The following is a 13,231-nucleotide window of genomic DNA, read 5'->3' on the forward strand; positions in this document are numbered from 1 at the left end:
TATTGTTAGCCCAGGGATGGCTGAAAGGTCAGTATAAAAAAATAATAAATATATATATAAATGTATAATGTTATGAGATTTAAGCTATGTATTCTAAACATTTATGTTTTTTTGTTATAATTTGTAGTCATTATGGAATGAAAAAGGTATAATTTATATTTATTTCCCAATTTTTTTTATGGTGACTACGAGATTGGTCAATTTGACCAAACTCATACAGAGGTTGTTACTGAAAATAACAGATAAAATATAGTATTTTTCTTAAGAAACATTTTATAACTATCTGGACATTATAAAGAAAATTTGAAAATTTTCTAATGCATAAAAGTATTTTTAATCGTAAAATGAAAATTACTTTGACCATGAGGAAAACGTGGTTGTTTGAAAAACGAACCAACAACTTCCATACTTTGACCTTGAATCCCTTTAGAATATTCAAAGTGTCAACCTGTCAAGATTGTCTCAATAGGCTGGGAATAATTATCAAATAGGCTTTACAAAATAGAAATAGGGTTAATTTCGATTTTGACCCCCTTAGGACATTCTCCATAGTTCATAGTGTTTACATACAAATTTTGGTTGAGATTGGCCTAATAGGTTCAGAGGAGTTAGGGTGCAAACAAACATACATTTCATCTTTATATGTATAGATTAAATGAGGGAGAACGAAAATTACAGTGAAACCTTAACCTATGAAAACAAGTATTAATACGTATACAGAGAGAGAGGAAGATGTGATCTCTTAATTTGCAGCTCTGTTAGTTTTTGGTTATTTTAAAGTTACACAATTATCAAAAAAGATATTCATTGAATGTATGAAAATGATTGGTTACAGCTTACAATATTTATTGCAGGTATTCTGTCCTCTTAATCAATTATCAGTATCTGTGCATGACAACCTCTTTGGTATGTACCAGCTGAAAGATCTGGTGAGAGGTAAATAAAATGTTTTTTCTAATATATTTTTGTAGTACTGGAAACCATAAAGCTGTAAAAGTTAATGTGTTATTTAATATTTTGTGTTTCCAAATTATTTTTAACAATGTTCCTGTAAATGTAGAAAATACATGTACATACTACATGGAAGTCTAGTGTTTTTACAGTTTTCTACAATCAGTTATTTTAATAGCAAATTCTGTAGCATTGTGATCATAAAGTTTTTATCACTTAATTTTTTCTTCCAAATTTAATGCTGTCTTTTCTTTTTTTTGTCCACAGGGGTAGTAATAAATGTTATTTCTGAGCATCAAAAAATTATCATATCACTGAAGAAAGAAGCTCTTCCTCCAGAAATGCAGCAAAAAATTAAAATGGTATTTTTTTGTGATAAGTATCAGTCCACATCTTGAAAGCTGGAGCAATTCCTATTGAACTTTTTATTTAGTTGTTGTCAAGCTTGGAAAATTTAATTCAGGAGAGTGTGAAGCAGTAAACATAGGAGTTAGGTCGATCTTCACATCATTATAAATACTTGCTAGCTTAGTTGCTTATTAAGGAACTATTTAAAAGAACGTTCATATTAAATTTGCTGTTAGGTCAATTATTTGTAAGTAATAAAGATATATTTAAAAGGTGAAGAGTATAATTAGCCAGTTCCACCTTTAAGTTTAAAAATTGATCTGATTTTAATTAACATTATTATTTCAGGGGCTTATTAGTGAAGAAGAAATTCCATCACATCACCAGTAAGTTTATTCATTTGACATTTCCTGTCTCTGTTAATATGAAACTAGCATTGGTTTTCACATTTAACTATAATCTTATATTTCATCTAATAATGTTCATGTATCAAATCTTATATAAATAAAGATTTTGGAATATGTGAATTCTTTGACAAATACAATGTATCACACCTTTCCATCCTTGCTAGAATAAATTTATTTATGCTGATGGTCTAGGTGTAACTCAGTGTGCTCAAACTCTTGATCTGAAAGTTTATGGTTCCCAGCCTGTTGTGGCAAAAAGATGCTCCAGACTTTGGGGACATATATGTTTTACAAGAATGACAGTCAAATTCTACCACTTAGTAAGAAAAAAGTACCCCAGAAGTTTCTAGTGGATGCTGTTAACTAATTTCCTTTCTTCTTCTGTACCAACTCAAAACTAGGGAAAGCTATGTTCAAGTAGCTGTTTGTGTAGCTTTGTAGTAAAATTCTGAAAAAAAAGCAAAAAAAAACTTTATGCTGACAGTTTGTATAGTCATGATATACATATTTATTGAAGCTTTGAAACACAGTTAACTTTTTTTCTTATCCTCAAGTGAAGTCACGTGAAAAAATTACAGAATTGCCTAATTGCTTCTGCTGTAATTTCATGTGTTTTATTAGAATTTTACATGTACATCACATCAGCTAAACTTTTTTGCAATATTATGTTTGATTGTTAGCCAAACATATCTGCTTTTGTTGCTTTAGACTTGTAGAAAAAGAAAATTAATACACGAAGAATCTATATGATTATTTAGACAATGTCAAAATACATAAGATATTCATATAATAAACTTCTTTTTAAAAAGAGAGAAAGAAGGGAAAACAGACAATACCATTATGACTGTTTTCTTTGTTAACCTAACAATGACTGGAAATAGCTCCTTATTTTATCACACGTCTCAAATGATTTTTTTTTATTGGGACAAAAATTGTATAATAAATCCAATATAGTTAGTTAGAACAAAAAATGAGCAATTTGATTGTAGTCAATAAGAAATGAAAATTTAGCCAATGATAGTTGATTAGAAAAAAATATTGATTCACAGCTACTTGCACAATATCATTATATGGCTGTTTAAATATTTAGTTACAAGGCCTACAGAGTATTTATAAAATAAAAAATGTGGAGCTGAAATATGTTTTTTAGGGGGGGAGAATTTAATCTCTCCTAATAAATTATTTTCAGTAGCAATTAAAGATTTTTGTTTGTAAAAGTTTTGATTTATTAATCAGTAAGATGTATACTTCCATGAAAAGCAACAGAATTGTTAATCCGCAAATAGAACCAACTAAACTTCACTTTTTATGGCCCAAAAATTTGACTTGAATCTTGAGTTCACACCATCATTTGAGAAATTAAAATGCAATAAGAGGTTTAGGAAATTTATTTATAAGCTGACAGAATGTAAAATCGAGTCTTTAGTGAACGTTAAAGAGTTTTACAATTTGATTTATTACATTCTATATCATTGAAAAAATTACATATTAAATTTAATAAAGCATTTCATCAATTTTTTTTAGTTCAAGGTATCTTATTAAGCACTGGCTGCTAGATTAACAGTGTGTGTTATATTTAAAACTGAAAGTAGTTTCACATTGCTTTATACCACACCTTTTTTAATGTTGTTTGATGGTTGACTGAGTAAAGTTACTGAAATATGTATTTTCATCTCTTTTTAACAGAAGAATGATTAAAAGCCATGGAAAAACTTACTCAGATGTACTAGAACAAACCTTGGGTTTTAACAATCCAACTACAGTAACTCATCTCTGTCTATGCCTTGGGATTCCCTCGTGGAAGATGTGTTCTCTTATGAGAGGTATTTATAAGTAAGTAATTTTAATCCTTCATTTTGTTATTTTGAATATTTAGCTACTTAAGTTAATACAGGGTTTGTACAGGTCATGAAAAACATGGAAGTCATGACATTGCTTAGTCAAATTTCCATGCCTGAAAAATCATGGAAAATTTTTAAATGTTAATGAAATTTAAAGTTTTAAGAATAATTTTATAATAAAGATTGATGTTTTTGGATGACAGTAATATGATGAACTGTTGAATTTAAACAATTATCTGTAGAACACCTAACATTGTTACCCCTTCTTTGCAATATTATACTTACTGATAACATCAATGACTCTGTCATAAGTTTATTGATGAAAATATGACGAAGCTTTGTGCATAGTAACACCTATTTATACCTAAATGTTTCATCACCAAAACATAATTTCAGTAAAAAAAGATGAATTAATCCATGAAAGGTGTTGAGGCTTAATCTATTCTTTGATTTTATTTTGATGTCAAGGAACACATTTTAAAGTCTAACAACACTTGGAGATGGCTAGATTGGGTAAGGAAAAAATAAACTGTTAGTACCAGTGTAACACAGTAAGAAATATAATATTCATTAGATCTGATGGTGACAAAACTTTGTCAAAATGTTGAACACATTCTACCATGTTAAACTTGTAATGAAGTTTTCTTCGTCACCTATTCAAATCATCTCCAAACTTTATTGTTCTTTGACAAATCACAGCTCATCAGTACTGCTTTGGAGAGCAACTCAAAGAAATATCGTTTAGGTTCTTATAGTGGTGAATGTAAATATTTTTTAGGATTTGATGTAAACTCTTTTACTCAATGCAACTAATCTAAAATACTTTAGATGTTTAAATAACATGTGAATATATCATCACAATTCATTTTTTTATTATTACTCAGAAGATTAGCTGGTAATTTATTTGTAAAATAGTATTTTAGGTTTAGTGATCAGTAAAGGACTTTACGTCATAACCTTCAAATATCCGTGCTTACAAGCTGTTCTTTTTGCACCAATCAAAATCTACATCACTGTGATTGTACCTGTCAAACTAGTGGGACTGAAGTCAAATGAGCAAACCTTCTATCTATGTATTACAGAGTGAATGTATAAACTTACAACTAAAGGTTCTCAAAAGGATGATGCGTTTATTTTTGGGAATCTGTTATTTTTACATAATTGATTACTTGATGTACAGTAAAAATGCCTTGATAATGCTCTTTTATAAGACAATTTCTTGAAAATGAAAAATATACAGGATGGCTAGAAGAAGTTAGAAGTGACAAATATAGTGCAAAGTGCACAGTTTTATTAAGAAATTTGACATTTTCTAACATGGGTGAAGCAGTTTTTAAAAGTCATGTGGCTGAAAAAAAAGCACAATGTTTTCCTGAAAAAATAAGAATCTGAAAGTGGAACTAATGTTACTCTTAGTGAAACTTGGATAGGCCTAACACAGACTACTAATTAAGACAGAGGTAGTTGGCAACACAAAAGTTTGCATCTTATGTAATAGATAAGCTTAATATGTTTAGTCACTTACATTGGCATCAACACCTTTCAGAGATTATATGAAATACAAGTAGGGACCCATGGATTATCCATGGTGATGATAAAGTGCACAATAAGCAAAACAACACTGCTTGTTGGAACAGTGGCACTTGTTTTGAGTATAACTAGTATTGGTATAGGCCCTCTAATGATTAGGGTATCACAAAGTACATTAGTATTTAAAAGATTGTACCATATTTTTTAAAGTTGAAAGAACATATCTTCACAATAAAATGGGGGTAGGGTTATCACATGTGCCAACTTTGAATTGCCAGACTGTAAACAAAATAATAGCATACACTGCTGTGTGCAGGGAAGTGTGTAATCATGCACGTACATTAGTGTGCCTGTGCACTCGAGTCAGACCCAAACTAAAGAAATAAACTCAAACAATCGTATAACTGATTACATTACAGAATATAATAGCCTCATGCAGTAGAGCCTAAAATATTAAAGAAATAAAGTAAGAAACTAATTAGATATTTATTTTATCACAGGGTAACAGGAAAACTATTAGTTTATGCATTCTTGTCAACAAATAATGCAAAACATTTCCAAAATGAAATAAAAGGACTAGCCCTGTGACATCAGGAAAGTCACTGTGAAAGTGTTTGTATGCTGTCTTTGTCAATTGAGGTGTAGCTTCAGAAAGTACAAAGTAAATAAACTATTTTAATGTACATAATTGTGACTTCTAGTAACTAAATGTACATATTCACACCATTGAGAAACTTTGAGGGTAATCCCTTCAGAATTGACAAAGCTTTTGTGTGTACAATTCCATATTATAATATAGATATTTTTTAGTAGATGAAAACATGTCATTAGTGTTCAATTGAAAAAAAAAAGTCTATAAAACCATAATTATAATAAACATCATTGTTCTTTTCCAGAACTGTCAGCTTATAGTATTTTTAACCACTAATGAGTTTTTCTTGGTATTAAGAGATTTATATGAAATATTGTAAGATAATAGTCAGATAATTTGTTAATCTATGCATGTGAATGTACAGAAAGAAGAAAGTTAATGAAATGGTCTAATTTATGTTAATTTCATAGAAAAAATTGAACTTGTATTATGTGATTCTATTTGATCTAAACATGTGATATTTCTTTTTTCTTGCAGTAAAGAATATCCAAGAGAAGAGTTTGCAGTAGCTCTGAGAAGACTGCAGTCAGCCAAGTGGGCTCATAGAAGGTATGTTAAGTATCTTTTTAATCTGCTCAGTTTTCTAGAAGTAATCTGGTTCCTTTCTTTTTTAGAAGACTTCTTAGTTAATTGATAGATATTCAAAAATAGATAATATAGTTTTGTTTAATTAAATTTTGTATGTAAAAGGTTGAGACATGCATACTTTGACCTTGCCACACAGAAAGAGTTAAGTGTTTGTACTTCTGTAAGTGTAAGGAGTCTTTTAGTAGACACTAAGAATAATTGATATATTAATACCAGAATTCTTTAAAAAATAAGACTAGTGTTTATTAGAACTTTCACAGGGTAAACAAAATATACTTACATTTGAAAAATAACCTTGACACAAGGATTTAGGAAAAAATAACCAGAAAGAAAAGAATCCAACTTCATAAGTTATTACAAAATATACTGAATAATTCAACACTGATTAATTAAAGCTAACCACTTACATGTTTTAACTGATTTCCAAGCAATATCCAGTGTAAAGCTCCTTATTCTTGAGCATCTATCTGGCTTTAGCATCAACGTTCAATTCAGTTTTATTTGCTACCAGATGACAAGATCACAATTCATATCAAACCAATTATTGGTTATTGTCAAAACATTTGTTCAGTTTGTTTACAAAAAGTGACAAATTGATCTACATATGAACATACATTTACCATAACAAAAACCTCAGTGCCACCTAGTACGAGTCATTTTTTCTAAATATGAGAATAATGTTACCATTAATTATAATGAAAAGTGAGTTCATATGCGTAAACAAACACAAGAAACAGCTCAACTAAACAACATGGAAAGATATATAAAATATAAACATAATAATGATTAACAATACATTATGGAACACCATCTCATAAAAGCAGACTGATATTTTCATGATACTGAATAAAATATTAGCCTGTTGGAAATTATGTTGATAGTGAGCTTAGTCAGAATTTTGGAGTACCATGTTAGCTTTATCAAAACAATGTGCATCCAAACAAGTAATGTACTATTGAAACAAGTTGAAGCAGTCAAAAAATAAAAATCACAGGTTTATTTACTTTACAGTACCCATAAACTAAAGGTGAAAATAAGAAGAGAGAAATCAACCTTAACAATTATAACATTACACCTCTCTAGTGGCTTGGAAGTAAGTCTGAATGCTTATAATCTACAAACCGGGTTTTGATACTCATGGTGAGCACAGCATAGATAGTCCATATGTAACTTTTTGTTTCAAAACAAAGAAATGCATTATATCAAGAAATTGCATACTGATACAAAACTCATATTATAACACAACCCTAAGAATGAAATAGTACAAAAATCAGGAACCCAAAAGAAATAAAACTACAAAAGAACAAATTTCAGGTAAGTTTAATAGCTAAATGATACCCATAATGTTAACTAAAGGTAAAAATAACAAAAAAAAAGAAAAACATCAATTGCAACAATTAAGCATAAGTATTGCAGAAACTTAAGTCCAAATATACTGCTAGATGTCCATGCATTGTCCAAAATAATTGAAAACTATGCATTTCCTATTTGTCTGATAATTTGATTTTTATTTTAGGCTGTCATTCCTATTTCACATTAGTTAGGGTTGGCATCTCTTCACACATGTATTGCTAACAGATGCTATGCTCCCCCCAGCTAAAATTTCGTGTCCTACAATTTTTGTAACTTGCTTAGTTTCTAGTAATCATCATCCTTAGAATGGTTGTTAGTTGCTAGAAATCTTGAAAAATAACCAAAGATCATGTGGAAGGTGTTATGTAATTGCCTTAGATTTCTTGTAGGATAGATAGTTGAAAAACGGTTAAACAGTGAAAAAGTTTCTCTGGTTAATTTGGCAAATATTTTATAAAAATGTATTTATATTTCATTTTTATTGTGTACAATAATCATCAATTTTCAATGAAAGTTATTCTTGACTGTTTATGCACAGGAATATCTTGAGTATGGTAACACATTATGCTGATATAATAATAAATTGGCAAAAAAGATTTATAAGCATAATGCAGTGGTTTATTTTTTGGGGAATGTTCTTCCTGTTTTAAAAGAACATTGCTCTGTTCTTCAGGTGTCCTACAGTGTTCTGTTGAAACATGTAGTATGTTCCCCCCCCAAAATAAACCACTTCATTATGCTTATAAGTCATCATTTGCCAAATTATTATTACAGGAATATTTACTGAAGCTTCCTACATAATCTTAGTCTGCATTTTCATTGTAAATTAGCTAAAAAAATGTATATAAATAATATAATAAAGTTTCTTACATAATCTTAGTCTTCATTTTCATTGTAAGCTAGCTGAAAAAAAATGTATATAAATAATACACTTACATTTGTCTGTCCAGAACTTTTCTCACAAATTTCTCAATCTAATGCTACAGATCTCATATCATAAGAAAGGCTTTTCTCTGAGGAGTCCAGATTGTATATTAGCTTTTCCATTCATGATCACCATACCTCTTTTTTTGCGTAGTCAAACTTTTTAATGCTACATGATGGTACAGTGTCTTTGTCAACATGTGATGACTGGCTTTGATTTCAACTTTAGTTTTTTACTTGCAAAGTATTTCACAGAAGCAACATTTAACCCATGTGTATTTTCCTAAAAAAAAGGAACATTACACTAAATACAATTTCTATGGGCTTTCTCAACTTACGTTTAAAATGTGTGTGTGCTCAGTTAATTCAAAACTATATGCTTATCACTTTGTGAACATGCATTCAGATGTTTCTGCATATTCATTTAAGATTGCCTTCATTACAACTTTACTTTGCAATAATTTAGCTTTGGCTCATTTCATAGACTGCAATAAACAACTTTTAGCTACTTTTTTCTTTACTTTGGGTTTTATTCCTTGTTTTTGTGAGTTTCTTTGTTTAAGCTTGTAAAAACCATGTCATACTCTGAATGCACATAACTGTTTAATATTTTGTACACTATTATAAATACCATTGCTATACTTCATTGTTTACTTTATGTGTACTTTTATTAAATAAAGTTATGTACCTGTAGTGTTATTAAATATACTTACATTTATGTAAGTTTGTTTTTCTGACCGCATAAAACTTTTTGAAATAAACCAGGATTTATTGATTTAATGCATAATGCCTGCGTGAAAGCATAGCTTAAATGCTGTGCGTTAAAATGATAGAATAAGGAAAAATCAAATGAAAGGCAAGAAAACTACTGTAAATATTTTGCAGGTCACAACTAGTAACTAATATATTATAGAGAATAATATATTATTTCACTCCTTTAGTCATAATCAATAAAAAGTGAAAAAGTTATAATTCTATAAAGAATTTTTTTGTGTTTATATCAATGTATATAAAAATCTAAATTAGGAGGTTGGGTGAACTGATCATACCAAAATGTAACAAATGTAAACTATTTCTTGAATTGTAATATTGTTTCATTTCGTAGAACAATTTAGAATAACAGGATTTTTTCTTTTAGTGTAAAAGATGGTGTAGCCCACTTCAAGGCAGGAAACCATACCGAGGCTTTTCAATGTCTGAACAAAGCTCTTCAAATTGATACTGAAAATGTAGAGGCCTTGGTTGCTCGTGGAGCTTTGTAAGTTTTCTACATACTGTAGATTTTGAACCATTTAGAGTATATTTTCAGAAATGTTACTCTCTTGTGCACAGAACAGATAGTTATTACCTCGCACTACTACCAAAACATTTTTACATGTGTGCCAAGCCTTTTAATTAGATTTCCATTGTAGTGCATAATAATACATTGTGTCAATCTGTAATGCAATCAGCATTTAACTATACATCTCCATTTATTTCTGCTGGTTCTCAGATGAACTTTTTGCAGGTACCACAAATGTAAAGTTTTTTTTTTAACCCTTTTCCTTCTATGCCTATTTGTGTATTATTATAGTTTCATGCTGTCTCTGATTTGTGTTGACTCTCAGTTGCTATGTTCTTCTCGATCTTAAGCTCTTTTTCTGTGACCTGTGGTTAGAATTCTTCATCTTTTTTAGTGCTTCTGTTCCTCAAACCTCTTCATTCTGCTGGAATCTTCTTCTACTTTGTCACCCTTTTTTTACCCTCAATCTGGTCATCTTCATCTGTTGTGTACTCAACTTCTTCAGTTGTTGTCCTCTTTACCTTTTTCTTCTGAGACTCTGCCTTTCAACTCCAACAGCTGTGTTGGATAAGTTTGCACAACTTGTCCTTCATGTTGGCCAGTTTTCTTCTTTAACTGTTGTCCAGTTCATTTTATTTCCTTTTTTTTTTCTTGGACTGCTTCATTGGAATGTCTTATTTTCTACAATTTTATCTTGGGCAACTCCATTTGGCACTCTTCCTTTGTACATAAGTTCTTGATTGGGCTTCTTGACCTGAGACTCTTTCCTTGTGTTCCTCCCTATCAAGAGGTCAGCTGTCATGGGGCTCGGTGATCAGTTGTTTCAGAAACCACCCCTCAGCTTTGGTTGTGTAGGAGCTTGGCTTTTACACTTTGTTGCTTGTGGATTTACTTGCAGAAAACCCTTGAGCCACACAGGTTTTTTTCACAGGAACTTCCTTTGTCTGTAAGAGCTCACATATGTTTTCAAATAAGTCCTGAGGGTTTTCACATGGAGAGTGCACTCATTGAGCTTGCATTTCCACCACTATATGGACATTTGGCATTTCCTAGCCCTGTCCTGAGAGAGATCATTTACTACAACCTTCCTTCTCCTCTGGGAGTCTGCTCATTTGGGTTGGATTGGTCATGCTCTTAAGTCAATTTTGACCTTTATCACCTTATTTGCTTGGTTGGTTCAGTCTTCTCCTTTACATTTCCAAGATATGGAACTTCTGGTTTCTAAGACTCACATCTCTTTTTCATCCTATGCATGAGGTTCTGTCTTTTATGGGATCTCTTGCCTTTCTTGTGTTCTTTCTTCCTCTTTATGCATTATTTTGTGTCCTCTTCAGTGGATTTTTTATGGATCAATGGCATATGCCTTGTACTCCACTGTCGTCTTGTTTCTTTGCCTTTCCAGCCAGAGAGGTTGTGATCCTTTGTTATTTTCGGGGTTTGGTCTCCTTCAGATTTTTCTTTCCATATCAATGCCCTTGAGATGTAGTCAGTCAAACAGGCCTGCCACTATATTTTGTTAGAGCTGTCTGGGTATTCTGTTTTGGTCTATTTTGACAACTCCACTGTCATTTCTTACATCAGCTGACATAGAGATACTCACTGGACCTCTGCTTTCTTGTTCTAAAATTTCTCTTTGGGCTCACACAAACAACATCTGGTTGTTGGCCTTCCATGTTCTGGGAGCTTTGAATTAAGTAGCAGATCGACTTACTTGACTTGGATTGAATCCTTTTAACAGAGTGCTCCTTCTATCTCCTGATATTCCTGTGGATTTCTTCTCACTTTGATGGTTTTATGACTCCTCTATACCACGTTTGCTATTTTTTTTTGGTTGGTCACTAGTCCCAAATTCTTTGGCTCTGACAGTATTTCTTCTGAGTCTGGATTAGCCCACTATCTTTTGGTATGACTGCTCTCCTCTTTGAATTCTTCCCAGGATGCTGTTTTAAATTCAAAGCACCCCTTTTCCAGGTTTTTCTCATTGCTCGTTTTTTTTGGCAAACTCTTATCAGGTTCCTGCTCCTTTCCCTCTTGGCAATCCTAGAATCTCTATCTCTTCCTTCTTGGAGGTTACTTTTGCAGTAGCTACATAGTCAGAAAGTAGTTCACCTTTTTTTATTTTGTTATCTACACCAGTCCATCCACCATCTTCTCAATGTGGGATTTCATCTTTCTATTCTGTGGTTTGAGTAGCATTTCTAAAGTTAACATTTGTGGCATTACAACATAACAGTGATAAGTAAATAAAGTGTTGAAATAAATAATATTATGTTATTAATTCTTACCTAAAAATCTGATTTATATGTGACCTAAGTCAAATTTATAATAATTATAATTCTCTTGCATAATCTGAATAATATCCTAACAATTGCTATTCATGCAAATTGATGGTGTATATAATGCCTAGCCTAGACCACTGTCTGTTGTATCCCAGCTGGCCTGATATGAGCCCCTGGTATTGGGCAAAAGGCTTCATTGGCTCTGGATATGGCAGAGGTAGTGTGGTTGACATATAATAACACATTTTCTTTTGATTTCACTCATGGGTTCACAGAAAAAATAAAAAGACTTTGCAAATGTGTGTACTCAGAAATATGAAGCCAGAAAATGGCTTTTACACTACATAGAATTTTCATTTAATGTAATAATATAAATTTCATTTTAGCATATTAATATATCAAAATAGCAGGGAAAAGTAAAAATTCTTAGTGTGAAGACAATGGGAAGAAAACTTGTCTCTTAAGTGGTATTTTTAAAACAGGTTGGTGGTTGTTTTACAATAACTAAACCTTTAAATAATACATTACCACTGAGTAGGATGAAATATATAAAAGATGTGAACTATAATCATAGACATTAATGATAATGGATATTATAATAAGTTTAAACTATTGTTGCTATTTTGATCAGTTGACTTCTAACTGATAACCTCAAGTGCTTGACCATGATATAAAATTATTGAACTTGCAATCCTTGTAATTATTAAACCAAACATTTTTAATGCAACTTTTAAATGTATATACAGTAATATGTTTTTTGAGTTATGGCTATCATAAAACATATTACCCATATTTATCTCCTTTTCAAAAGTTATAAATAAAAATGGAATTTGTAGTTATTGATATTTTTGTATTTTAATGCCATGTTTTGTACAGAAAGTACTAGTTGATTGAATATAATGTTATTTCAAATTCGATGATGAGGAACCCACTTTGAGACTAATAATGCTTGGAGACGGGACTGTATGGGGAATGGAGAAAAAATTTTTAAAAAAACTTTAAATAACAGAAAATGCACAAAGTTTCAACAAGGTTTTGTCATCATCAGGTAGATTAAAGTTTTTCTTCATTACCCA

General features: G+C 31.0%; 1 protein-coding gene across 8 annotated transcripts in view; it reads left to right on the forward strand.

The window, feature by feature from the left end:
* Positions 1 to 13,231, forward strand: part of LOC106463800 (tetratricopeptide repeat protein 14-like) — a 51,541-nt gene that overhangs the window by 17,226 nt on the left and 21,084 nt on the right. For all 8 annotated transcript variants that reach the window (XM_022391413.1, XM_022391409.1, XM_022391411.1 and 5 more), the window contains 6 exons: positions 855 to 936; positions 1,219 to 1,313; positions 1,648 to 1,685; positions 3,393 to 3,539; positions 6,207 to 6,278; positions 9,733 to 9,852. In XM_022391413.1, coding sequence (XP_022247121.1) covers positions 855 to 936; positions 1,219 to 1,313; positions 1,648 to 1,685; positions 3,393 to 3,539; positions 6,207 to 6,278; positions 9,733 to 9,852 — 554 coding nt within the window. The remainder of the gene's footprint in view (positions 1 to 854; positions 937 to 1,218; positions 1,314 to 1,647; positions 1,686 to 3,392; positions 3,540 to 6,206; positions 6,279 to 9,732; positions 9,853 to 13,231) is intronic.

This window comes from Limulus polyphemus, unplaced genomic scaffold, assembly GCF_000517525.1.
Source record: "Limulus polyphemus unplaced genomic scaffold, Limulus_polyphemus-2.1.2 Scaffold1487, whole genome shotgun sequence".
In the NCBI taxonomy this organism is placed as follows: domain Eukaryota; kingdom Metazoa; phylum Arthropoda; class Merostomata; order Xiphosura; family Limulidae; genus Limulus; species Limulus polyphemus.